General features: G+C 35.0%; 1 protein-coding gene across 1 annotated transcript in view; it reads left to right on the forward strand.

The window, feature by feature from the left end:
• LOC149798913 (transcriptional coactivator YAP1-like) overlaps positions 1 to 26,006 on the forward strand; it is a 74,421-nt gene that overhangs the window by 38,228 nt on the left and 10,187 nt on the right. Inside the window, exons 4-6 of the mRNA XM_089958106.1 lie at positions 5,726 to 5,900; positions 9,545 to 9,631; positions 13,847 to 13,935. Of these exons, the coding sequence (XP_089814232.1) occupies positions 5,726 to 5,900; positions 9,545 to 9,631; positions 13,847 to 13,935 (351 nt within the window). The remainder of the gene's footprint in view (positions 1 to 5,725; positions 5,901 to 9,544; positions 9,632 to 13,846; positions 13,936 to 26,006) is intronic.

The raw sequence follows: 26,006 nt of genomic DNA on the forward strand, positions 1-26,006 counted from the left end.
AGATAATGGAATTTAGTATTTTAATACTAAGCATGTTAAAATAAACACTAATTATTGCTATCTTCATATAATGTGCATTGTTATACTCTCCTAAAGAGGGCCTCAAGGGAGAATAGTCCTTGACTAATGAGTCACCCTCTCTAAATAAAGCATTATTATTATTATTATTATTATTATTATTATTATTATTCTGTATTGGCTCTTGTACTCTATCAATGGCCATTAATGTTGTGAACCAAGTAATTTCAGTGAAGAATAGAACTTAATTTCTGTCCCCAATTTTCTCAAGAATCTATATGCATCACCAGGCACTAACTTAAGGAGCGACATTCTTACTATATTATAGTTTCCTGCTTCCAGTCAGCAAGAGTCAGTCAGGACAGTTTAAACATGTACATGCTACTTACTGTTCAATGTCACATTTTGGCCTTTAAAAGTGGACATTAACTATTGTAAGAAGTACGTGAGAAAGCCTGCCAGTAGCTTCTCGTGGGTTGGTGGTTCTTCCCGGGGTTTTCCAGGGTTCTTCCTCCACCAATTATGCTGGCCGCCATGTATAGCCTATCTTGTGCTGAAAAATGGCGTTAAACCCTACAACAACAACAACAACTATTGTAAGAAAATATCACAAAACTACACACCTTTAAAACTAAAAAGATATTAGTTTGTGGAAAATAAATTTGGTGTCAAGTTTTCATATTATCACATAAAACTGGTCTCTGGTGTTATATAAAAAACTAAATGTAATTAATTTTAATTTTTTCCAGTTTGAGACTTATTGTTTAACTTAAATTTAGAAAAATAACACATGGTTTTGAGGCACACCTAAACTTATTTCTTTTTTTTTCTTCTAACAATCAGATTTGTTTAATTGTCAAATTCATCTTCACAGTATTCAAATCTACTCTCTATCCTCGCCTGTTTATTGAATAAACAAAGTGATTTTTATGAAAAAGGTAACTTTCTTCATCACTTTTTTTCATGAATCTATCATCAAGGAACAACATTTTTACTTTGAAGTCTGCTAATGTGCTTGTTAACAATTGCCACTCAGGAATGTGTTGAGCTTTGATGTTATTTTTTTTGCACTGATATTTCAAAAGAACATTAAATTCTTAATGCAAATGGTTTTTGTTGTTTGTGGAAAAATGATTATTGAACTTGTAATATGGACTGAGAAATGCACTGAGGTTCAGGTTTGATTTTATTTTTGCTTATTAGTGTGCTTTTCTATTTCTGGTCATAATTAACTTATAGGAACTTAAAGTTTCAGAAATATAATAGATTGAAAGTTGAATGAGTGAACAATATTCCTGTAATCAAAGTGAATACAGTGATAATATTCACAATGGCCTTAGAAGTAATATGAATGGTTCAAGATAAACTGGAAATGATTTACAACCTTTTAAGCGAATACCTCTTCCACTTCCAGTTTGGAGTAGTTAACAAAGTTCTACCAGGGATATCTGCTTAAATGTAGAAAAGGCAGACAAACAAGCCAAATTAAAATATAGGCAATTTAAATGTAGAAAAAGCAGACAAACAAGCCAAATTAAAATATAGGCAATTTAAATGTAGAAAAGGCAGACAAACAAGCCAAATTAAAATATAGGCAGTTTAAAAGCAGAGTGCCATAGCATAAAGGTTACAATAAATAATAATCTAAAAATGAAATTAAGAAGTAACGATTTTTTTTGGATCAAAATACCTTTTTTTGGACATTTAGACCTAATGGACTTGAAATCCTAAGACATGTACAACAATTTAGGAAATGTAAATCTTGCATTGTAGTCAGTATAGTGCTTATTGAAGAAAGTTTAACTTTTGCAGAGCATTTATTGGTGAGAAAATCTTATTTTGGAGCAGAAGTATGCAAAAGACATGGAAAATTGTATGTAACAACCATAAAGAACAGTTTTCAAACTTGTTCCACCTGGCAGGGGCCCCGAGTGGCCGAGTGGTCTAAAGCGCTGTCCGTTACGGATCACTGCCATCTCACCTCTGTCTGCGTGGGTTCGAGTCTCGGATTCAGCCAATGTCGGTATGTGAGAAAGCTTGCCAGTAGCTTCTCGTGGGTCGGTGGTTCTTTCCGGGGTTTTCCCGGGTTCTTCCTCCACCATTAATACTGGCCGCCATGTATAGCCTATCCTGTGCTGAAAAATGGCGTTAAACCCTACAACAACAACAACAATGTTCCACCTGGTTAAGTTAGCAGACTGTAAAAGGAGGTTCTCAGTACAGATGAATATTCATCCACAGATAAAGAACAGATTAAGCTCAGACACCATGAAAAGATTACATTGGAAATGTATGATAAAGAACACTGTAACATCAGGGCTTTCACCAGGAGACTTCTTATAATGACTAGTTAATACTAAATTGAAATGATGCTGATCTGAAACCACAAACAGCCATCTTGAAAATCAAACATGGTCATACAGCCATCTTGAAAATCAAACATGGTCAAACAGCCCTCTTAAAATCTTGTCATTGTTGCTTCTCCTTAATGGAAAATCATGTCGACATGAGGTTTTCTCGAGAAAACTGATTATGATATCATGTTGGTCGTGAATGGAAATGGTGCTGTGTGACCTCAGATTTGGCTGCTACAATGAACATATTGAAAATCTTGTCATTAATTCTTCGGCATATACTGTCATATCATTGTGGGGTTTTCACCAATAGACTTCTATGTGGCTATTATAAATTTTTAAGTTGCTTTAGGTTTTTACAGATTACAAGTAAGAAACAGTCTTACATATTCACAAATGAAACCTTTAACTCATTAATCCCTGGTGCCATGTTTATGCTTCTGGAGGTAGTAATCTACTTCTAAGCTCTATGGCATCAGGTCATTTAAGGGTGGTATTACAGAAAAGTAGACGGATGTAGCTCCACAATGATACCAAACAAATCTGGAATTACTGTTCACAATACAAAATACAGAGGGAGAAATGTATTTTTTCAGACCTGAATTTTTTTTTTTTACGCCAAAAATTCACCCATTGTCGGAATGGGATTTTGTGTCCAGATTTTAGACTTTTTTTGTCCAAGATCTAAGGCAGACCAGTCTGAACTGCACACAGACAGGTGAACCTTTGCAAAAAGTAGGATAAGTTGGGGATTTGGAGTAAAAAGTGGCAAGGACGAGGGGTCACGCTACCAGGCGAAGTGGGTGACTGAGTCACCTAAAAAATGTAAACTTCGCCTTCTGTTAGCAAAGCAAAAATGATTTTTGCCCAGTGATTTTTTGGAGGAACATTGAATGACCATCCATTTTAAGATGCGCCCTCACCTTAGCTCGATTAGTTGTAGTGTTATAGCTCAAGGTGAATTGTAGGCATCAAGCCATCAGATAGTTGGTGTTGATATCAATTTCACTGACAGACAAACTCTTGCACATTCACAGGCATATGTTTTGATAGCTGATTGACCATTAACCCTTGCCCGAGTAAATTAGCAACTATTACTGCCTGATTTCCACAAGTTATCTTTTGATGATAAACACATACATAAAAACTTCTGTTTTGAAACTTAAACTTATGGAAATAGCAATTTGTGTTTTAAGAATAGAATTGGTAACATGAATATTTTAACAGATGCTTGTGCATTATTTTCTTCATAAAAATCAGTTTGGAGCCGTAAGTGAACATGTTAGGGGAAATAATGACAGACATCACTGTGTCTGGGAAGTACCACTTTATTAGATTGTCTCTTTTTGTAAACTAATGGGCAAATATATTCAGGAAAATATATAATTCATAGAAAGCAAATCTAAATATTACATTATTGAAGATTAAGCTTTAAAATGCAATTATGTAGGTCAGAAATGTATGGGACAATGCTTTGTTGTGGAGTTTGAGAGAGGCTGTACCATATACGGTCATGGTTGTATTCTGAGTTCACACATTTTTGCGAAAATATGAAGAAAAGAAAAACAGCTAAGCAAATATTATTTAACCAATGCCTGATATAACTACAGATATGTAGACAAATAATAAAACTTTATATTTGCAATGCTATCAAAGGACTGTTGTAACGAAGCGTTAAATTGAGTGGTTACACTAAGGAAACCCCTCTTTCTAAATATAGATGCACATGCATGTTGGCTGTGTCGATTCGGTTGGAAAAAAGGGTTTTGTTCATTCATATACTGACTTTAGTTCTTCATTTTGTTATCTCTGAACAGTTACGTTAAAGTTTTATTGACAGTCAGTATGAGCTGATGGGCATGGTACATGTATACAAGTATAGAAATCTTGTCATATGCCATTTTAGAGTGAACTTTCAGAAAGTAAAAATAAAAATTCTTTATTAGGAGTGCTTCTGTTATTCTCTTTTTAAGTCATATTGCCAAAATACACTGCACATGAATATTTTAATTTTTAAACATGCCTCAAATGCGTTTACAATATAGATAGAACTTGAAAATAAAGTTTTGCTTAAAACCAATGTTAAATGCATACTGGGATATAGAGGGCATAACTCAACAAAGAGAATGAAAACAACACACATTCTGCTCTCTCTCTCTCTCTCTCTCTCTCTCTCTCTCTCTCTCTCTCTCTCTCGCACACACACACACACACACTTCTCCCTGTTCTGCCCAAAAGGACAAGTGTCTAGCTTGACCCCTGAAGACACAAAGATGATTGGTCAAGTAAGCAAAAAAAAAAAAAGAAAAAGAATTGCAACTTTTATCTTTCTGTGCATGCACGAGTGAAATAGCCAATGAAAAATGATGTTTCTAACACAGCTAGGCATCAGGCTAAATGAAAATCACTTGGAAGCAGATGTTTTTGAATATATTCAGAAGTAGCCCTAAAAAGTATTTCCTACTCCCATTTCAAGTGAAAATGACAAAAATCTCCAGGAGTTAATGAGTAAAGTAATGCCATACATGTCAAACATTAAGATTTTGGTGTAATCAGTAGTTTTTTCACCTAACCATGTTTTATGGTCCCATATATATGTATCACACCATTTTGCTACATTGAAAAATAAAAGATGAGCAATAAAAACTGGTGGTTTTTTATTTTTGTTATCACTCATTATATAAATTTGAGAATATTCTGAAAAAGAAGACAGTGTACATTTGTCCATCCTTATTTTTTATGTATTGTACATTATCTGTGTATGACACAGTTCCAAGAAAACCGACTGGTTTCTTGAATTTGAAAATATGCCTTACAAAGTCATTACGGTAATAATGCCTTTAGGTAGCATGCCAGTGTATATTCTTAACCAAAACAGGTTTTATCGATGTGGCCTAATGGATGTTATATGACTGAAAACTGTTGGAGCAGGTGGATCGTATCAAATTTCAAAATGTGTCAGATCAGAAAAAGGACAAATCATTAGCACTTTACTGAAGTCACTGTCTGAATTTGTGGACTTGACATTTTATCATTCAGTGAAAGATAGACATGTAGACTAGTTAAAGTGAGTGTTGTGAATAAATAATTTGCCTGTATGTTTTGTGTTTGAATTATGGTATGAATCCACATGGGTTTTAATTATTTGTGATGAAAATTTAAACTAGCAGCAGATCCAGGTTTGCAGCAAACATAAATGTATATTTTTCATACTGTCTGCTGCAATTATGGCATATAATATCTAGAGGATAATTTTTGTGCACAGATTATGCTTTTTTACCACTCAAATTAGCAATACTTTTGTTTATACCTCATTTAACATAAATGTAACTCTTTTAATTTTCTGATTTCAGGAGATGCTCCTGCGTCAAACTTTACAGAATCAAATGCAGAATCAAATGGATACTCAAACTATTCAAGATATAAGCATTTCTCGAGCCAATGAAATGACATCAATAACTGATCCATTCTTAGGGCAGTCAAACTCATCTGATCATACGCGGCAGGAGAGTGGTGATAGTGGTGTAGGTAAGCGTAAAAAGCAGTAACCTTTAACTCATTTGGGCTGTTATCAGTATTTCTGCTGCTATGCCACAGAAGCACTAAGCTGTGTCTAGCTGCTTGTGCCCCAGAGTTTTTACCTGTTTGAAAAATTTTGTAAACATTGTGCACATGCATTCACTCTTACCTTAATTTCTCTTATCTCCAATTAAAATCCATGAAATTTTCACCAATTATTCCAAATGAATTTGTCTAGACAGTGATTTTTTTCTTCCTATTTGTTTAAGAACAACTTATTTATACACTATTTACAAAATTGTGTGCAACGTTTATCCGTAAGAACAATATCATCATTGCTGTCAGCATCCTCATCTGACAATTCATTATCAGAAACTCCTATGTCCGAATCTAAATCTCGCAAAATTTCCAACTGCTGAACATATCTTTCCACAGCTTGCTCAATATTTTCAAGGTCAAACCCAAGAAACTCCTCATTTTTGCTCTCATAAAAAATCACTCATACATCCACCATCATTTATGAGTTTTGATGAACAGAATACGTTTAGTGAAACTGCTCTCAGACAGTAACCCTTGGCTTCTGAACAATTAAAATTTCCACAAACGAAAGTAAAATCATTTCTGATTGGTTTAATGGTTGTTTAGTTCTTGGGAAAAAAAGCCATTTGTAACCAACCAGAGACGTATCTAACACACATTCATCATGACTGGAGACAGGATCGGCCATTGACTGCAGTAAACAAACCACTACTACAGGCGGGATCGGCCATTGAATGCAGAAACTGGATCACGCCTACAGATGGAATCGGGGCTGAATGAGTTTTAAAACAAATCTCATAAGTTTTGCTTCTTATCTGATGTGCATTAACTTGTTGCTCTGAGGCATATAGATTTAAAAGTGTGCCAGCCAGCAAGTTTAATACTAAAGTTATTTGCATTTGATTTTCTCATATAAGGTGTTAGCCAGTCATTTGCTGATTGTGTGGAGAAGAAATTCTATTTCTTGCAGTGAAGAATGATGTCAGTCATGTATTTCACTGTTGTCAACAGTTTTAAGATTTCATGTTAAAGTTTATGAAGGTCATAACATAAACAATAATGCAGTTTGTAGGTAAGATACTTTTTAGTTTAAAAATTGCAGTGTATTATTAAATGCTGTCTATTAACTTATGTGGGCTCACGAAGTGCAGGATAGTTTTGTTGTTTCTTCAAGTTTCAGGCCTATTTTTGTCACATTCCTATGTATACCACTCCCTCGATAACTTGCACCCTGATAACTCATTAATCCGCTTATAATGCAGTGTCAGGCATGGATCCCATTTTTTAAACCAGAAAGTGCCAAAAGTCTGATCCCTTTCTGATGACCTTGAAGAAATCGTGATCAAAATTGGTAACGGAACCATTGATATATCACTTGTTTAATTGTCAAAAACAGTAGATAGGACCTGGAAATTTTAATCAGCATTATGAAATATTAACTTTACTAAGAAGTCATATTATTTGTTATATGTTCTTTCCAAACAACATTTTTAGTATATTGTAATGAATGATATTCAAGAAAGTTTTGATCAATGAAAATATAACTTGTGTCAAGTGGAGGCAGTACTTGAAATAAATAAATAACAATTAAATAATTTTTTTATCAAGTGAAATTTTTATTTATAATTTTATCAGTTAGTGTAATCATCATCAATCAATGCCTTCTTGTAATTAAACTTAAAATGGGCCAATCTACCATAACAGCCATGTCCGCAAATGTTTCTCTGAGAACCTAATTATGTGCTGATATCATGTGTTGATATCTGAAAAGTGGAAGCATTTGTTGTATTGTTGCGCTGAATTTAAGGTTGGCCTCCTCTGTGTTATCACGTTAATTACATCTTTTGAATCAAATAAAGGAGGTGGAACAAAAATGAAGGTAAAAGTCATGCAAAATCCTACATGCTTAAGATCTAGCAGCCCCTGGTCGTATGTCGGATGATCTCATTTCATTTGATCGATCGAACACTGTTATAAATGTTATTGCATATGTAATATAATTAAACTACCTTATATTAACCTACTCAGTCACGTCTGTGATCAAAGATAGCAAGGCAACCAAGTGAAATGAAATGAATACTTCGTAAAATAAAGAGCTTTATTTCACAAATATTGACCATTATGGGGAAAATGAGTTTCAGAAAATTCAGAATTGTCAAGGATAATAAGAAGTTTCATTATTACTTGCAATGAAATATGGCATCAATATTTTACTAACTGAACAATACAAAAATTAAGTTTTGACGTAAACGATTATCTCACAAAATAAACGTCGCATGTTTTTGAAAAAAAAGAAATCTTTGGTGATGTATCAACAGTTAGTCTGGTTCCCTGCTTCGTAGACTCCATTTTTCACACAACACTATTACATACCACTGCGAAAACCAGACTAATCAGCAAAACAAAAAGCATTGACATAATACATAACTGTTTTTGTATACATGTGTTGGTTGTTGAAATCAGTTGGAATAATGTTAACGATCTATCAGATGTTGAACGTGTTGAAAGAAAAGGCAATTTATACAGAGTAACAAAGAACTTCATCAGAAAAAGCGCTTTATTGACCATTATTCTCGAAGCAATTATGAAACAAGGATTCAGTCATTAAATAGCCCAGTTCCCACACAAACCCCAAAGCCCACCTCTGCAGTATTCTGGATGTCTGGCATATTTTTGTGGGTGGTGACCCCATTGTGTGTGCATTATCGAGGGGGAGGAGTATGTATTATCATGTTTTTCAGTGTAGCACTGCAGTGGAGAATATCTATATAATTATTAACCAAATGTTATGTTCTTTCTGAATATGGAAACGTTTATAATTTATATTTTGTTCTGTTTGGGCTTTTGTACCAACTGATGACCATTTTGTTTATAACCTGTGCTTTTTAGTCAAGGAATATGAAAAAAATAATCCTTCATTATGCATCAGTGTTCAGTGGGAAAATTCTGCTTTCAAAATTATGCTTCATTTACTAAGCAAAGTGTTGTGTCTAATGCCGAATTCTGACCCATGAGTATAATGATCTTATGCAACACAAGTTTGTATTGTAAGGAAGGATTTTATTAATCTTACTTCTGGATGATATAGGTATTACTTTTCATGCAGCTTTTGTCTTCATTATTAACAGTGTTAATTTTTAGTGTTTTAAGTTTTGAAGTCATATATTTTCTGCATTAGTTAATATATTCATCAAAACTTGTGTGTAATGCTGTACTTGGTTGGGCATAATGTTAGAGTGTAATCATAAATTTGAACAATTATATGCAAGGAATACAATTTTCTGTCTTACCAGCACAAGCAGCAACCAATGCTTTTTAGAATCATTTACAAGAAAGACCACTATCTTCCATGAAGTCATCAAGTTCTGAAGTAGTGCTTTTGGCAGTTGTTATGCAAAAACAGGGTTGCTGGTTCAGTCAGCTACTGTTGGTATCCTTGAGCAAAGCACTTTACTCCAGTTGCCTTGGCACAATATAACCAACTTGTAATGAGTTACTATAAAATAATCAATCCAAACCAAATGTACATGCACATTTATAGTGGTATTGTTCGAATATGAATTGTGAGGATATATATATATATATATAATCTTGATATGCAATTTTTATTTTAGGGGGTATGGGATCGGGGACCAATTATAGTTTACCCAGAACTCCGGAAGATTTCCTTAGTAATGTTGAGGAAATGGATGCACAAGACGGTGAGTTTAGATTTTGTTATTTCCAGGGTAATTCATTCTTATTGAAAAGCTTCATTTCATTGATGATTAGATGATAAAATTAAATGATAATACCTAAATCACTAGTTTACTGATGTAAGATTTCAATTTTCCTGTCTTAAAAGTTTCAGTGTATTTATGAAACTGAATTTGTTGTAAAGCACTCATTCTTTTACTGACTACTGTGTCAGATTTCTTGTCTGTTCCATAATGCTGTATTAGATTTTTAAGTCCATCAGCGACATACTTTGCTTCGTCTGACAGAGGTATTTTGATCAAATAAATGTCTTTACTTCATAATTACACTTTATTTTTCATTCTTATTTGTTCTGTTTGTTTTAACGATAGGGATAAACAGTTTTGTAGCACATGATTCCACAGGGCTAAATTGTTTGAGAAAAGAAATGAAAATTGCATTATATTTTTGAATATTTTAATTAGGTTCAATAATCTGTCTTTCCTATATTTAGTTTCGAAATACCACTGAAAAGGGCATTGACTGGTATGCCTTCTATTTTTGTCCATCCAGCATGTACATCTGACTCCTATGTAACACCATTTTCGGGCTCAAAGTTGCTCACGGGTATCTCAATCAACACAGACATAATTTTTAGAAATATTGTCATCATCACTATCAGCAGTATTTGCCACACTAAATTATCATCTGAAGTAGAACTATGCTGGAATGGAGCCATTTTGAGTTTTCTAGATAACCCAATCTTTTAAATGTGCATTTACCGTTCTTATTACCAGCCAAGAAGGCATGCTTTGTCACTTGCATGATCTTTGTAGGGACCCCAGCTGTGTTATGATCTGTATAGTGTCTATAGTTAACCTAAATCCAAAACATTGTGTCAAAAAAGTTAACGTGGAAATATGCAAAGCAGCTGGTGTGTGACAGTCCATTCAGCCACTGGAAATAATAATTCTTTGTTGTCTTGGTTAATTTCTTTGAGGCCCTTAGCTTTCTACCCAAACCTTCAATTGCATTTATTTCTCGAATTTAGTACTTTGACTAAATGGTATGTCTCTGATAAATATATGATAGCCCTTTTCCTCAGTATGCTTTTCTTTGCTATATTTATATTCCCCAGAGGGAATAGTCTGAACCATTCCACTTCTGAAAAATTACAAACATTTCTCCCAAATAAATGTTTAATACTGTGTCTCTCATATTTCTTGTGGACATTGCAAATATCATGTTTGCTTGTTTGAATGTTTCATATGTGACTCAGTAAACTTGTTCATATCGTTCACTTTTTCATCTCTACTTTCAAGTAGACAAAACAGCTGCTTTAGTTCATCCACAAACCAATTTAATAAACTAAAAGTATACTACATGAGTGTACATGTTTTGTTTAAAAATAGTATCTAATACACAATACTATTTTTAGACACATGTTGTGCAGTATTAGGTGTTCAGTATCGCAAAATACTGAACAATTCTGACAATGTAAAGTTAACGGAGAAAAAAAGTACCTTATAATCTATGTTTACAGGAGTTATTCCCCTTATGGTCTCTCCTTCTGACTTGATTACACATCTTAACTTCACTAAGGATTGTTGGATTTCAGCCACATTTTGCTTGCAGTTATATTTTGATGAAACCTTGAGTTTGATTTCTGACAGTCCATGAAAGCATTTAAAGGAGCTATGCACCGATTGTTTTTATATTTTTATAACAGCGTTTTACCTAGAATTTTCCAACCAACTTGAGCATTCAATTTTATATTGATGAGACCTTTCACGAGTTTTATTTCCAGCATTCCTTAAATGTTATTAGAGAAATATAATTTAACTAAGCTTGATTGATTTCAGCCAGACTTTTCATGCATGTTTAGATTGACATTGACTTTAATGTTTTGATTCCCAGCATTCCACCTCATTATTTATTTACAGGAATTATGACCCCATATTTCTCATTATCTTAACCAGACATGATTTTTCTCTGTTTTAAAGCAGAAATCTGCTTTTCTCCTGACTTGAATCAGATTTTTCTTGATATAGTCTGTTTTTTTATATCATCTCTGATCCATTTTTTTTAAAACACTCTGTCTGGTCACATTCCGCAACGACCCTTGTAAAGTATTTGTTCCATATATTAGTTAGAACACGACTCTCGTAAAGAGTATTCTGATTGGTCACAAGTTTAAATTCATCCAGTGAATCTTCCTGTAATGGAAACTGATGGCAATGGAAAGAAGAAGCATGCTTGCAAAACATGGCATCCCAAGTTGTTGAGAGCAATCGTGACATGAAAAGTTTAAATAAAGGTTTAAAAATGTATTGAAATCAGAATGGCTGGAGTGAAAAGTTGACGGCAATTTATTTGGTCAGTTTATCAGAGAACTGAATGCTAGAGGACTGGCATTTTGTGACCTCTGCAAGAAATATCTGAAGTACGGTAATCGTGGTTGGAAGAGTTTGGAACAGCACCTACAAAAGAAGCTGCATATGAAAAAATTAAAGCTCATAAGGCATCTGGAAAAAGCGCAATTATTTACTATAAGAAGAAAGATTTCTTGCATGAGAGAACAAATGTAGCTCTGTCAGAATATGCAAGCTGCATGTTGCCAATTCAAGCACCAGCTTGAATGGAAAATACTCCCGTTGGGAAAGAAAAGAAACAATTGCACACTGAGACAAAAATGTCAGTGGTGACAGAAACTAAGGCTGAAGAAATCTTTGCCAAAGCTGCAAAAAGAACTCAATTGGTATATCAACAAGTTGTGTCTAGTCGAGAAAACGACAAGTGAATGTATGGGATTATTTGTATATAGTTGATGTACTTGGGTGTTTATTTTACAGATTTGTTTTGAAAAGAGAGAAGTATAATATGTTTACTGCAAAATTTGACATATTATTGTGACTTAATAATGATGTGAACACTGACATGCATATGAAATAACTTCAGCATCAATAGCATTGGAGAACAAATTCGTGTGACAATAAATATTGTGAAATTATTCAAGTCAAGTTGAACAGTTTTGGTAAGTTTATTAGTTTTTCAAACGAATATTTTGTTTTATATTATGATCATAGGTTGCACCATGAGCAGTTTTTTATGATTCTAAAATGCCTTTTTGGTCGGGGTTGCCTGTGGCCCCCTGGCCCTTTGGATCAGAGGCACTGCTCCTCAAGACTGCATTTGGGGAGGACCCCCCACCCTTAAAAAAATGTTCAGCTTTTTTTCATGGATGACCAAAATTTTGTCTGCTTAACATTGGTTTCCCAAACACAACTTCTGTTTGTTTATGATCTTACCAACCACTCCAGTGGCCTAGTGGTTAGAGTGTCCACCTCGGATGCAGGAGGTAGTGGGTTCGATCTCCAGCCGAGTCATACCAAAGACTTACAAAAATTGTACTAACCGCTGCTTCACATGGCCCTTAGCATTAAGAGGTTAGTGTTAGGACTGGTTGGCCTGGTGTCAGAATAATGTGACTGGGTGGGACATCATGCTACATGTTTGCGGCATGATGCCCCAGTGCTAGACATCACTATAAACTGTCACACTGCAGACATCGTAGCGATACGACTGAAAAATTGTTAAAGCTACGTTAAAAATCCAAATCACACATGATCTTACCAAGCAGATTGTTGCTGGTGGAGCCCATTGCATTGCACCCATTAGTTCTAGATCTTTCTAGTATTTCATCAGCCAGATCATGTGCATCATTAAAATAATATTCTTGCTAGGACAGTACATTTGAGATGCAGGAACCCATATAAATCGCCTTTAACATCTGCCCATCTACATTTGCACTTGTAACTTCCATAGCACTGACACCCATACACATCATTGGATGCGTTTGGTGGGTGAAGTGCATATTATATATAGATTTGCCCTTATTTAATAGTTTTTTTTTTGATGTAGCTGTTGATCTTTTTCTACAAAAGTACACATACCACAGTTGAAGGTCCTTGCTGAAAAATAAAACTCTTGTATGTGAAACCCTTTGTAATGCACCCATTGGTAATAGATGATCTGGTTTTTAAATAGTTTAAGGTTTTGTGAATGAGAAAAGATGCCAGATTTCATTTCCAAAAATTTCACTGATATTTTACTGAAGCTATTTCTTGACGTTCATTCCTCATTATTAATTCATATGAAAGGGTGAGAACTAATGCATCTGGAATGATCTTCCTGTATATGAAGCTGTACTGTACTAAGTTATTTATTTGCTTTTCTTGCAGTCCATCGTCCAGGTGACTTTAACAATATGGACATTGGTACGATAGGTGATAGCAACATGGACAGTGATGATCTAGTACCCAGTTTACAGGTAAATAGACAATGTCGTTGGAGGAAGTAAGCTGTGATCGTGGGTCAGTGATATTATCAGAGCAACGTAAAGTAATGAGATGATATTTTTTTATATTCATCTCGTGAAATGTGCTCAGCAGTGTGTCAATGAACATTGTTGGATACATGCCAGTCATGTACGTAAGGGTGGCAATCCTATTCCACATAATCAGTGTGGGGTTGGTGTGTGGGAAAAAATAGTATGGTGGGCACAAACTAAGATGGAAACTGTAGCATGAATCCTTCAAACTGCATTAGACACACACACACATATATAATGCCTGTGTCACACATCAGTGAACCATGATGCGCATTAGTTTCATTGTAGTTGATTATACTTGATTTATCCATAGGTGTAGAAGAAATGCAACTCTGACTAGGCCTATATCATCCTGCCATGCTAAGTAAAATAATCATTGGATATGGAGAGTCCATTGATGTCAATAACTGGCATGACAAAGTAATATTTAAGTTCAGTCACAAAGTAAAATACATTATAAATATTTTATTTTCTTATGGTTCTTTTACTCCAGAGGTAGCCTTACGTTTATCAATTGTGCCTGCCATGAAATGGACAATTATATTTCGTAATTCAGCGCAGTGCTATTGATTGCACCTGCCATGAAATAGACTATTGGATTTGGTTAGTCAGTGTGACCGAGTATAGGGCAGATCATGCATGTTGATTTTGTGTGTTTTTTATTCTCAAGGAGAAATCAAGATTTATTAGATTTTACCTATACTCTGTCAGACTTAGTCTCCCACCACTATAAACATAAATCTATTTTACGAATGGAGGGTACACCAAAATAATATGGCTCTGTTTTTATATTGATTTTATAGGGGGTTTGTTCTACACCTTTTTCCATTTGTGCAGTTAACCTCATTAGCATTTTATATATTTGTAACATTAGGATTTTATCTATGTGCAACTGTTGCCATGGCTCAGTTGGCTAGGTGGCTCTCAGTAAATACACCAATGGGTATCTGGGTACTTGGGTACCCACCTATTGATAATAACCCAGGTTATAAAATTTGCCATAGGGTACCTGTTTATCATAACAGTATACAACTTTTATGCCAGTGCTTGTAATCACTTTGTTTTCAAGTTGACTATCCTTTCGATGGAGCTGCAAGTACATGCACTATTACAGTGCCAAGTAGAGGTCTGCCTCTTCCCGTAAATAATTGACCTTCATCATATTGCTTGTTTTCCCACGTGAGAGCTCTGATTGAACTGCGACTGTGGTACAGTGGCAAGTAACAGAGGGTGGTTATTTCATCTTGCTGCACAAGTGACATGGTCAGATGCAACTTTTGATGGATTTAACAAATTGAATAATGAAAGTGTTACTTACAAGCTCAGTCCTAAATTAACATCCTCGTATGACAGTAAGGCCAAGGAAAGGGGTTCAGATTATATTTATGACAGTAAGGCCAAGGAAAGGGGTTCAGATTATATTTATGACAGTGAGGCCAAGGAAAGGGGTTCAGATTATATTTATGACAGTAAGGCCAAGGAAAGGGGTTCAGATTATATTTATGACAGTGAGGCCAAGGAAAGGGGTTCAGATTATATTTATGATGACTAGACCACAATTTACTAGACAGCAATGGAGGATTTCAGAGCTTTATCAGACAATGAGGATGAATTCTTGGGCTTTGTACCAGATGACATTAGGTAGTGATATTTATAAGATACTGTGAATTAAAACAATGTGGCCTTAATTTCGGGTATTGTTCACATGTAATACAATTTCCCTTTGTCAGGTACCCAGGGCAACCGATCATTAGAATCAATGGATACCCAGTCAAAGTTTTCTAAAATTTTGAAAGCTTTAGCTGTCAGTACAGTAATAGAGAGAGACATTGCTGTTCAAAACCATTGGGGGGGGGGAGAAATATATTTTTCTTTATTAATTGGGTAGACAGTTGAGTTTAGATGAGTTGTATACATAACTTGCAAGTCAACTTTTACAGCTGTATCCATTGAAGTTAATTACACCACTAGACCCATAATTCCTTGAGAAATGGTCTTGACAGGTCTGAAGCAACCACTGAATCCTCTAAAATGTCTCCCAAGGGGCTCATTTTTCTTTGGGGTTGAAAAATTCACACTGCATAGTTAACAATGATCAATACACATGAGTTGACTGTAAAAATAGTTACGTGCAACTGGTTAAAATGGCACTGTGTCTATAAATAATCATAAGACAATACCATTGATAAGCAATCAAGCTTTACTGTCTCCTTTTATAAATTATTTCAAGAGCTAAATTTTATAATAAATCATGAATGATGGGAGAATTTATTTGACTAGATAAAAATCTAGGAAAAAATAATCATCTTCACCTAAAGCTAAAATATAATTATGTAAAAGATAAAGCTGAGCAATTACAAATACTGTGGAGACAGGATACATTATGACCTGAATATAAATTTATCAAGGAAATACAGAAATACATGGCCAAGTCCAACTTGGACGTGAGAGAATTTTCTCCACTGAGAATTTTCTCCACTTGTATGTCTCATGGAGGAAGCCTAGGTGGCACTGGAAGATACCTTTTTTTTTTTACCCTGAGTAATTGTTTGAGATGTTTTTTACTTACTTATTGACAGTAGCAACAGAGTTGCTGGTGATAAATTACTTTTACCATTGATGTAGTCATATACAGGTGTGTAGGAGCCTTTAGTTTCTTTAATTATGTTGAAGCTTTCCAACTTGGCCATTACTCCACTGTAGTATCTGTGATAATGGCAGAATCATCAGTGGCTTCCGAATATAATTTTGTAATCTTGTACCAACTACTTTGCGTGGCTGTCATGATTTTGATATGATGACACATATTCGTATGAAGTCTTGTTGATAATATTTTTCAACCAGCACTAACTGCACCAGCCATGATCGATGTAGCGCTGTTGGGGGCACCAATGACAGTCATCATGGTGCTATTCCATTAACACCACGCTACAGATGTTATACCACAGGCAACACTGATGATGCAACTAATTCATTTAACACGATGAAGTATTTGGCTTTTATCAGTTTTGGTATGTAATTGTGCCTCTGTGTTTTTGATTTTCACATGTCTATATTCTTTGAGATCCCTTATTGTAATTACAAGTTTATAATTGTCTTGCAGTCATGAGGATGTGTGTGAATGTTCAAGACAACAATGATATATTGCCTGTGTCAGTGTTTTGTCGGTTCACACAAATAGAAATAATACATTTTTGCTACTGTCAAATAATATCAGCCATCCAGATTGATTGAAATGCTGAAGCCTCCTCCTTCCTCTTCACAAGACTTTATCTACACTGAATTCAAGCACACCATAGAATGAAAATTGATAAAGACCTGTGGCTTGAGCAGAATGTCAGAATGATGTGCGACTTAGATCAAATGGAAGAGCTTTCCGTGTATCCTTACCAGTAGCAGTTAGACATTCCAAGTAATCTTTTAGTTTTTCATTTGTTTAAGTGAATGGTTGCATGCCTCTGCAAATATCGTTGAAGGATTTTCTCTGCTCAGTGATTTTTTCAATTAGTAGTGGACTGCCACTAACATAATTGACAAATCTGATAACATTGGTGTTGACAAACACATTACCATAGATGGGTTTGTCCCAGTTTTCTTTCTGCTTTTGAAAATCTTCACTGGAGACTAGGTCACTAGTTGGTCACCAATTTCCATTTTGATTATTCTGATATCAGTCTTTATCTAGCCCGGATCATAACGTATTCATTGTTATCATCTGATGTTTCAAAGTTTCATGGCAATATCAGCAAGTTATCATTCATTAGTTATCTTCATGAATGGCACCAAATTTGCTTAAAATTGTGCTGATATGCACCTTCTCTAATATTTAAGTCAGAGTGTAACGATTTAACATTATGCCCTGTTTCTTCCATTGCAGATGCTTTTGTTGCAGCAATGGCAAGTTATATCAGGATTTCCATCGGCTTTTTCAGAATGTCATTAATTGTTTTAGAGTTGTCCTAGAAGTTTTTATCTATCTGATTAATACCTTTATTTGTTCATTATAATTTCTTTGAATTTGGATGTTTGGATGTTTCACTGCTTGATACCCCAGAATCTTTAACCTCAGTGATAATATTGGTCACTTTGATAGTTTCTATCTGGCCAAATTTTTTCTGAATCATGACAAGTTTGTTTTGGTCAACTCCAGGAAGGTCCATTACAGTGGGTCAATTATATCAGGAGGCAAATTTCGATATTTCTTTGTCAAGGGTTTTACCCTGCTGCTGGTATATTGATCAACCATAGATGTCCATGGCCATTCTTATTGATTAGTGGGCATGATTCATTGTGCAACAGTGAGCTGGCTTGCCTGGCTGTATATTCATGTATAACTTGGACAGAATTATCAGATAGAGGATTGTTTCCTGCAGTCGCATTAAGTGCCCCAATGGGTTCTAGTTCACATATTGGTGGATCCATCTCAGTGTTGGTAGTGTAGACATAATTGATAAATTCATTTGGTGGTGTCTACCTTTACAAATCTGAATAAAGAACCATGCATGGATCAATTGAGTGTGCAATGCAGTGAGTACCGTATTTTTGACTGGAATCTAAGTTGACTATTTCTATTTCACTTGGCAGGCTGTTAATGGCCCATAACTGCATATTTAATTAATCGTGCAACAAAACGTACACACGTGAATGGAATGTACAGTCACTTGTCACTTGAAATTTGACTATTGTTTTATTATTGTGCATGTTTATTGGGTATTATGCTTACTTTGAGTAAATAGAGGAAAGTTGGGGCCCTTTTGACCCCTTCACTTGACCTGATCTTGCCATGCTCATGCATGGGGTAACTTTCAGAACTTGTTCTATATTGTTTCACATCAGTCAAATCTGAATGTGATATTGTTGTAAATTATTTGACGTATATTGTTTGTTATCATTCTTTTCAACGTAGAGTGCAGTAATAATGAATTTCATATGATACTTAACAAAGCACATTGCACTAACTGCAACAAAAATACGGAGATGAATGTGTCTGTACATTCTGATAACATAGTATTAAGAGATTTTACAAAATAAGATTCATTGGGCCACTTGTACTCGAAATAGGGCCATTAGCACTTTCTGAAGTTTTTGTTTCGTACTAATTAGAGGATTCCGTAATAAGCAGTAGAAAGCACTAAACCAATCTGAGATGCATATAGAAACCAAACTTGGTATTACTGCTACTGATAGGTCTTTTATTTATGTAAAACCATGTTAGAGAAATGTAAATTTGACACCTGTCATTTTATCATTTAAGAGAGAGAGAGAGAGAGACAGGGTTTGACACTAACGCTGGTCCACTGGCCCTAGGCCACCTAATTTTCTGAAGGACGACCACTTTCCTAAAGCTGGATGGTCCATTGGGCCTGCTATTTCAAATTGTGAATATTAAAATATATATATCCCATGTTGAAGGATTGTATAAATCGTTCTTTTAATTCTAAACATGGCAAACATGGCAAAATCGAAAGTGAATCGAAGTTAAAATAAAGAATGTGCTTACCATACATTGTCGTTTGGGCGCTTCCTTCAGTAATCATATAAGAGCATCAAGCATTTAGGCTGCTGACATTTTATGTGTTTTCACATGTTTGAAACATAGGAAGATTTCTTGATAATTTCTCTCTGCTGCCGATAAGACAAAGCACAAAAGATGAGAAACTTGAAGTGCAACATGTGTATGATAAACCAAAAGAGAACAAAATTTCCAAGATAAATGGAAGCAGGAATTTATGTGGCTAAACTACAGCAAGGAGAAGAATGAGATGACATGTTCAGTTTGTTCTGCATATGATACAACGGGAACATTTGTCGTTGGTTGCAAAATTGATACAGTCAGAACCCATAACTTGTCAAAAGAGCCACAAAAGGAATAGTTTCAGAAAGAAATCTGAGAAGGCAGCCTCTGCTGTTCTGAAGGCAAGAAATCTGTTATGTTGCTGAAAAATGCAGCCTTTGAAAAGCTACGTACCATGTTTAATGCTCATTTTGTCGCAAAACATTGGGACCTGTGTAAACTTACATTAGTTAGACAAGGCAAAAATGTTAAAATAGGCAGTACCTAGCTGATGGACAAATATTGTCAGAAATTTATCAGGGCTGTTGCTGATGCTTATAGGTCAGAACAGGACTATATCATTTCCTCCAGTCAGTTTTTGTCAGTTATTGGTGATGGCTTCACTGATATGTCTAACAAAGAGGCAGAAATTGTATACTTTCGTTCATCTTTTGAGTGCAAGGTAAATGTTATTAACTTTCATTTTATATTATTGAATTAAAAAATTAAACCAGAAATTTAAACTATTAAAAACCAGAAATTTAAATTTAGATCCATTCCACTGATAATATTTTAAACTCTTAAAGAAACAATTTAACTTTAGATCCGTGTTAGTTTATTATCAGTTTATGTTAATTCAATAATTTATAATTTCTTCATGGTTTACATTTTATTGGTACACAAAATGCACCCTTATGTCAGAGAGATAAGGGTATGAATTGATGAAAAAGATTGTTGCAATGAGAACAGATGGTGCATCAGTAATGTTGATGACAATGATGATTATGATGATGATGATAATACTGTGCACAAGATTTGTCAGCATTAACAAAACAAAGTATATAAACTGTCAATTAATTTAATATCAACTGTAATAAAATAACAACCTTGTTCATGTTATATTGTATAGATTATTATTATTATTATAGATATAGTATTATAGATAACTATAAACTGCCACATTGCAGACATCGTAGCGATATGACTGAAAAATTGTTAAAGCTACGTAAAAAAATCCTAATCATACACGTTATATTGTATAGATTACACATTTTTCAGTAAGTATAACTATTAATGAGAAGGTCCTTCTATCATTCAGAAGGACCACCAGTTTTCAAAAGCATTAAGTCCTGTGGGCTTCCTACTTGAAAAAATTAGTATTGAACCCAGGGGGTGGGGGTAGGGGGTGGAGACAGAGAGAGAACCCCATGTCTTCCACTTAATCCATTTTAGCTGCAGAGCAGTATAACAAATATAGAAATCTGCTAAATCCTATTGAAACAAATTGGTTTGCATGTTTTATTTTTTTGTCTCAGTAGCCAAATGCTCCATTAGCCACAAACAGGAAACTGCGCTCTAAATAATAAAATGTCTTAGATCTTCAATCAGCCTTGTGGAATATGCATAGGAGATGCCATTAACCTTAAACTCTTCTGCTCTTAATTAAAACATTAATGCAGCTCTGAAATTTGTTTGGGAATTTTTACCGCATAATGAACCTTGTTGTCAAGATTAAATGCTAGTTCAGTGGGCTCAGCAGGTTAAATCACTGCTAGTAATTGAAATTCTTTCTCAGTGTAAAACTTGACAATTTCTTGATTATAAAGAATTTTTCACAGTCGCACATTTAGGTCAGTTTAGTTCTGAATTTGAATACAGCCAGGGAAATTTTATTCCACTAAGCTGAAAATACATGTCTTGTGCCCATTGAACAATTTTTTGATATTGTCATGTATATATATAGGAGATAATATCAAACAGGATTTCTCCACTTGATGAGGCTTTACAGTCAAACCCACTTATCTCGACCTCGGTTAACTCGCCAACCCTGTTAAGTCGACATTTTTGAAGTGGAACCGCCAAATTCTCTCTTTGTCTTAGCATTTTCTCATCGGTTATGTCGATTCTTTTATGTCGCCGAACCCTAATATCTCGAGCACAAAAGAAGGCCAAATTTGCCACTTAACGTCGGTTATCTCGATCCCCATGACCAATCGCTTTGTTTGTATCGACAACCCCATCTTAGCAGTGCATTGTTACATCATAATCTGCTTATGCTGACATCTGGGCCGAGTACTGTATGCTGTGACAGTCAGTCATGCTACCGTACTATACCTACAACTGGCCGACTTCTGAAGACGCGAATAGAACAGATAAAATTAATGGAATGGCTAATCCTTCTGTTTGTTGGCTGAGATATGATAAAAAGTTAAAACAGATGTTCTATGATGTATGTATCAAGGCAAAGTTTGTCAATTAATTTACAACTGGCTGTGATATTTTGAAGAAGGAGTATGTCACCAGACATAAATCCAGGCGGTGTAAATAATATTTGTGCATTTTACTCATTGATCTTTTCCTTTTGCCATCAATCCCATGTTACAGTTACAGAAACTTAAACTCCGCAAGAAGAAATAGCAAACAACAAATAAACAAGTTTTGCATAATTAAAAATAATTATTTATTTCTCAAAATACAGGAGTGAAAGAATCCCTATATTGGGTGTTAACTTATGCTACAGTAATATATACGGTCCAATATTGACTCGTTTAAGTTTCTTTCGTGGGAATGGAGATCCTATTTTGCAAGAACATGGTCTTTTGATAGTAACCGCGTGTACGATACTTTTCAGAGCTGTGTCAGAGTGAAATGACTCGCGAATTTAATTTTGACACTGGTTAGCTTTTTGTAAAAACGAACTACACCCCGCACGTTTTTTGTGATTTTGTGAGCGATCTTTGTGTTTGCAATTTTGGAGAATATAATAAAGGTTTGTATTGAGAATCAACGGTGGTTTGTATTGTATACTGGTAAATCTCTGCTGTTAGTTGGTGCACATATGCCTTTTGTTGCTAGCAAACATGTATGTACATTTTTATAGCATGCCGATCGCTTCATCAAACAAATCGCGGCAACGCTGTTGTGTAAAAAACCTCCAAAAACACGTGCATGTACATTCTCATTTATTAGCGCACATCATGTACATAAAGAAATTTCAAGCACATGTTAATATATTGCCGCCATATTGGTTTTTGTTTATCTCGATCATCGGTTATCTCGACGCTTTTTGGCAAACCCCTAGGCCGGCGACATAACCAGGTTCAACTGTATTTCAATGCCCACCATACTGATTGCACAGTAGAGTTTTTCCCTGTACACCAATCCCAAATTGGTTACATGGAACAGTACCACTGCCCTTACATTCGTGATCAGCATGTATCAAACAATATTCATAGATGCACTGTTGGGCACATTTTGTGGCCTTTCTCATGAGAAGCCATTGCATTGATTCATTCAGATCATATCTGTTAATATTATTATGTTTCTTACTGTATCTTATGAGGGGAGGGGGGTTCACACCTGTCAAAAAAAGTGTTCTTTTACAGCCTATTAGGACATGAGTTCAGGTGTAGGACATGAGTTCAGGTGTCACCAGTGGAGGGATGCCATTTATGTACAAGAGCATTGGAAGAGGGGAATTTGATCCATATAGGGATGAATTCCATAATGGGGCATGAAAAACACCCTCCTTCTCGATGCTCACTGTGTATTTTTAAAGAAAGATAATAATTGTGCAAAACAAGAAGATTTGTTACCTACAAGACTGATAGTAAAGTTTTATTTGATCTGGTCCTCGTTGATGATAATAATGTTGTAGATGGCATCTTTTTGTTTCTTTTATTGGGATTATATTTTGTTGTAAAGGTTTGACATGTACTGTCATATTCCCATGTAACGTATAATTTACAGCTACATTGTATGAGGGACTCATGTAATATCTCTAGCCTTTGTTCAGTTATACTAGTTTTGATAATTCCAGGAGACAAGCTTTGCTTTCACACTTCTGTGTTGTGCTTTTTGGGTGCTAAGTGTTTAAACAGGTGGAGAAAACATAATGACCAATCAAACAGAGAGAACATAATGACCAATCAAACAGAGAAAACATAATGACCAACAGTTGCATAGGATAAGCTCCTTAGGTACAATGAACAACAAATTGAGTTAGTCAAATGGCCATTTGACCTCCTTTGTTGACCTTGTGTGGCAAAAAAGGTCATTTTGGGATGTCTGTTACATATATCACGGATTGAGAAATCAGTTTGCCTGACTCCCAGGATAAGCTCAGATTCATCTCAGGCAGTTTCCAAATCACTTGCCCACAGACAAATCCAAAAAATTCAGTTGGGGGAGTGTTTGTGCTCAGTTTTTAATGCCATGATACACATTTCCATCTTGCCAGTTTCAAGGTCACTTGTGGTTTTTGTTGTTGCACAGACATGATAATGTGAATATTTACTAATATAAACCAGTTTTGACAAGGAATAAATAGTGATATTCTAACTCGTCATATTTTAATTGTATTATTTGTATGTGTCTGGGATTAGCAGATCTTCAGGTCCTTAACAGCTCCAAGCAGTTTGTTAGCTAACCATGTCTGAAGATTATTTTGATGTGTGTCACCATCTTTATGATGAGTACATCAGTAATTGTTAATAATATAATTTACTAGATGTCATTGACAGGTGTGTTTTTGCAATAAAAGGTACTCGTCACTAACAGTTAACCACCAGGATTTCATTCATAGCGTCATAAATAAACCGAAAATGTAACACCACACGTTGTATTCATGATCTGTTGTTTATGTGGTAATTAACAAGAGATCAATACTTAACTACTGCTTGGCAAATAATTAAATGGATAAAAATAAGTGTTCTCAATCGCAAAAAGTGGCTTGTCAAATATTTTGATGCATGACAGTAATTTAAAGATGACTAAATAATAATTATGAAGTACATTGATAGAATCTATGTACACAGATCTTTCAGTTGCAAGTATCAGTAAATCATTATGGAGTTTCGCTTTCACTATTCATGGTGTAGTAGATGAAATCAGTCTGCTATCTTATTTAGGCACAAAAAGGAAACTTGACGAAGTTTCTAGCTTTAATAAACATTTCTCTCTCTCTTAAAACCCAGGTACTTTGAAACACATTTTCCACCTGACCATTTTTGGGGCAAGCTCAGCTTTCCCAAAGGCAAGTTCAATTTTCCAGTCTGCTTGCTCAGGGGAAGTTATCTTTTAGGAAATTTGTGAATTCCTGGTTATCGACTCAACCTACAGGGGACTAATTCAGGACCAGATGAATTTCTTGCACAGCTCACAGGCTTAAGGCAGTCACTACTAGCATAACAATAAAGTACAAATCTCCTTAACAGACCTCACCCAACATTCTTCGCTTTTACGTCATGGGTCTTTCATCCCAAAGGGCACATTAGGCTACCTTTTTAAGTCATTCTGCAATTTTCTAACCACACTAGTTACATTTCTTTGCAGGATCTGAGGGAGTGACATTTTTTATTTTTTTAAAATTGCTTCTATGCATAAACAAAATGCTAATCTAACCAGTATCTGGTACAACTGGAAGAAGCGCCATGCAAGTTAAAAGATGAGTGGATGGACCAATTCTTGAATAAGGGAATGTCACTCCTTTTACATGTTTTCCTCTAAGGGTATTACTGTAATGTATTTGAAGATGAAATCAATTTGTTGAATGAAAAATGTCTTTTCGATAAATACTTGTTCAGTCATAATGTATAGAGACACCCTCTCAAGCCCTTGCTCTAGTTATATCCCTGGCAGGGCTCTGGCAGTAACTGATGATTAATGTTGCCAGTTGCACTGTCCAGTGGGTGACAATTCTAGCATGAGGCAAACTTTTAGCACTTCTGTTGCAGACACAAATCCAAAGACATAGGAAACATATTTTTTACTTTCATTTGTATGGAATTGTGATGTAGCACACCACTCCTAACATATTCTGATTGGGCAAGTATTATCGAATAAACATGTTTTATTCTAAAATTGGTTTTCAGTCACTAATTACACCAGCTTATGACTGTTTCTGCCTATGAACAGTTAGTGTTATGGAACTGCTGTCTTTACAACTCATAATTTTCCTTGTCATAGTTCGATATTTTTCTAACATGATGTATTTACAAGATACAAAACTCGTCACAATAAAAACAGGAGAGTGACAGCTACAAAATGAATGAAATGTACCTTTTGCCAATGTATTTAACTTATTTTACTTGAATTAGTTAAATTGATGATGAATTAGAATATCAGCGTCAACCAAAATCCTAGGATGTGATGATACATTACCTATAGACTGCTGACAATTTATACCACAACAAAGACACCACATGTTTTAAATACAGACACAGAGATGCTGCCAAGG

Source organism: Sinohyriopsis cumingii, chromosome 5 (assembly GCF_028554795.1).
Source record: "Sinohyriopsis cumingii isolate HCF-2022 chromosome 5, ASM2855479v2, whole genome shotgun sequence".
Taxonomy (NCBI): Eukaryota; Metazoa; Mollusca; class Bivalvia; order Unionida; family Unionidae; genus Sinohyriopsis; species Sinohyriopsis cumingii.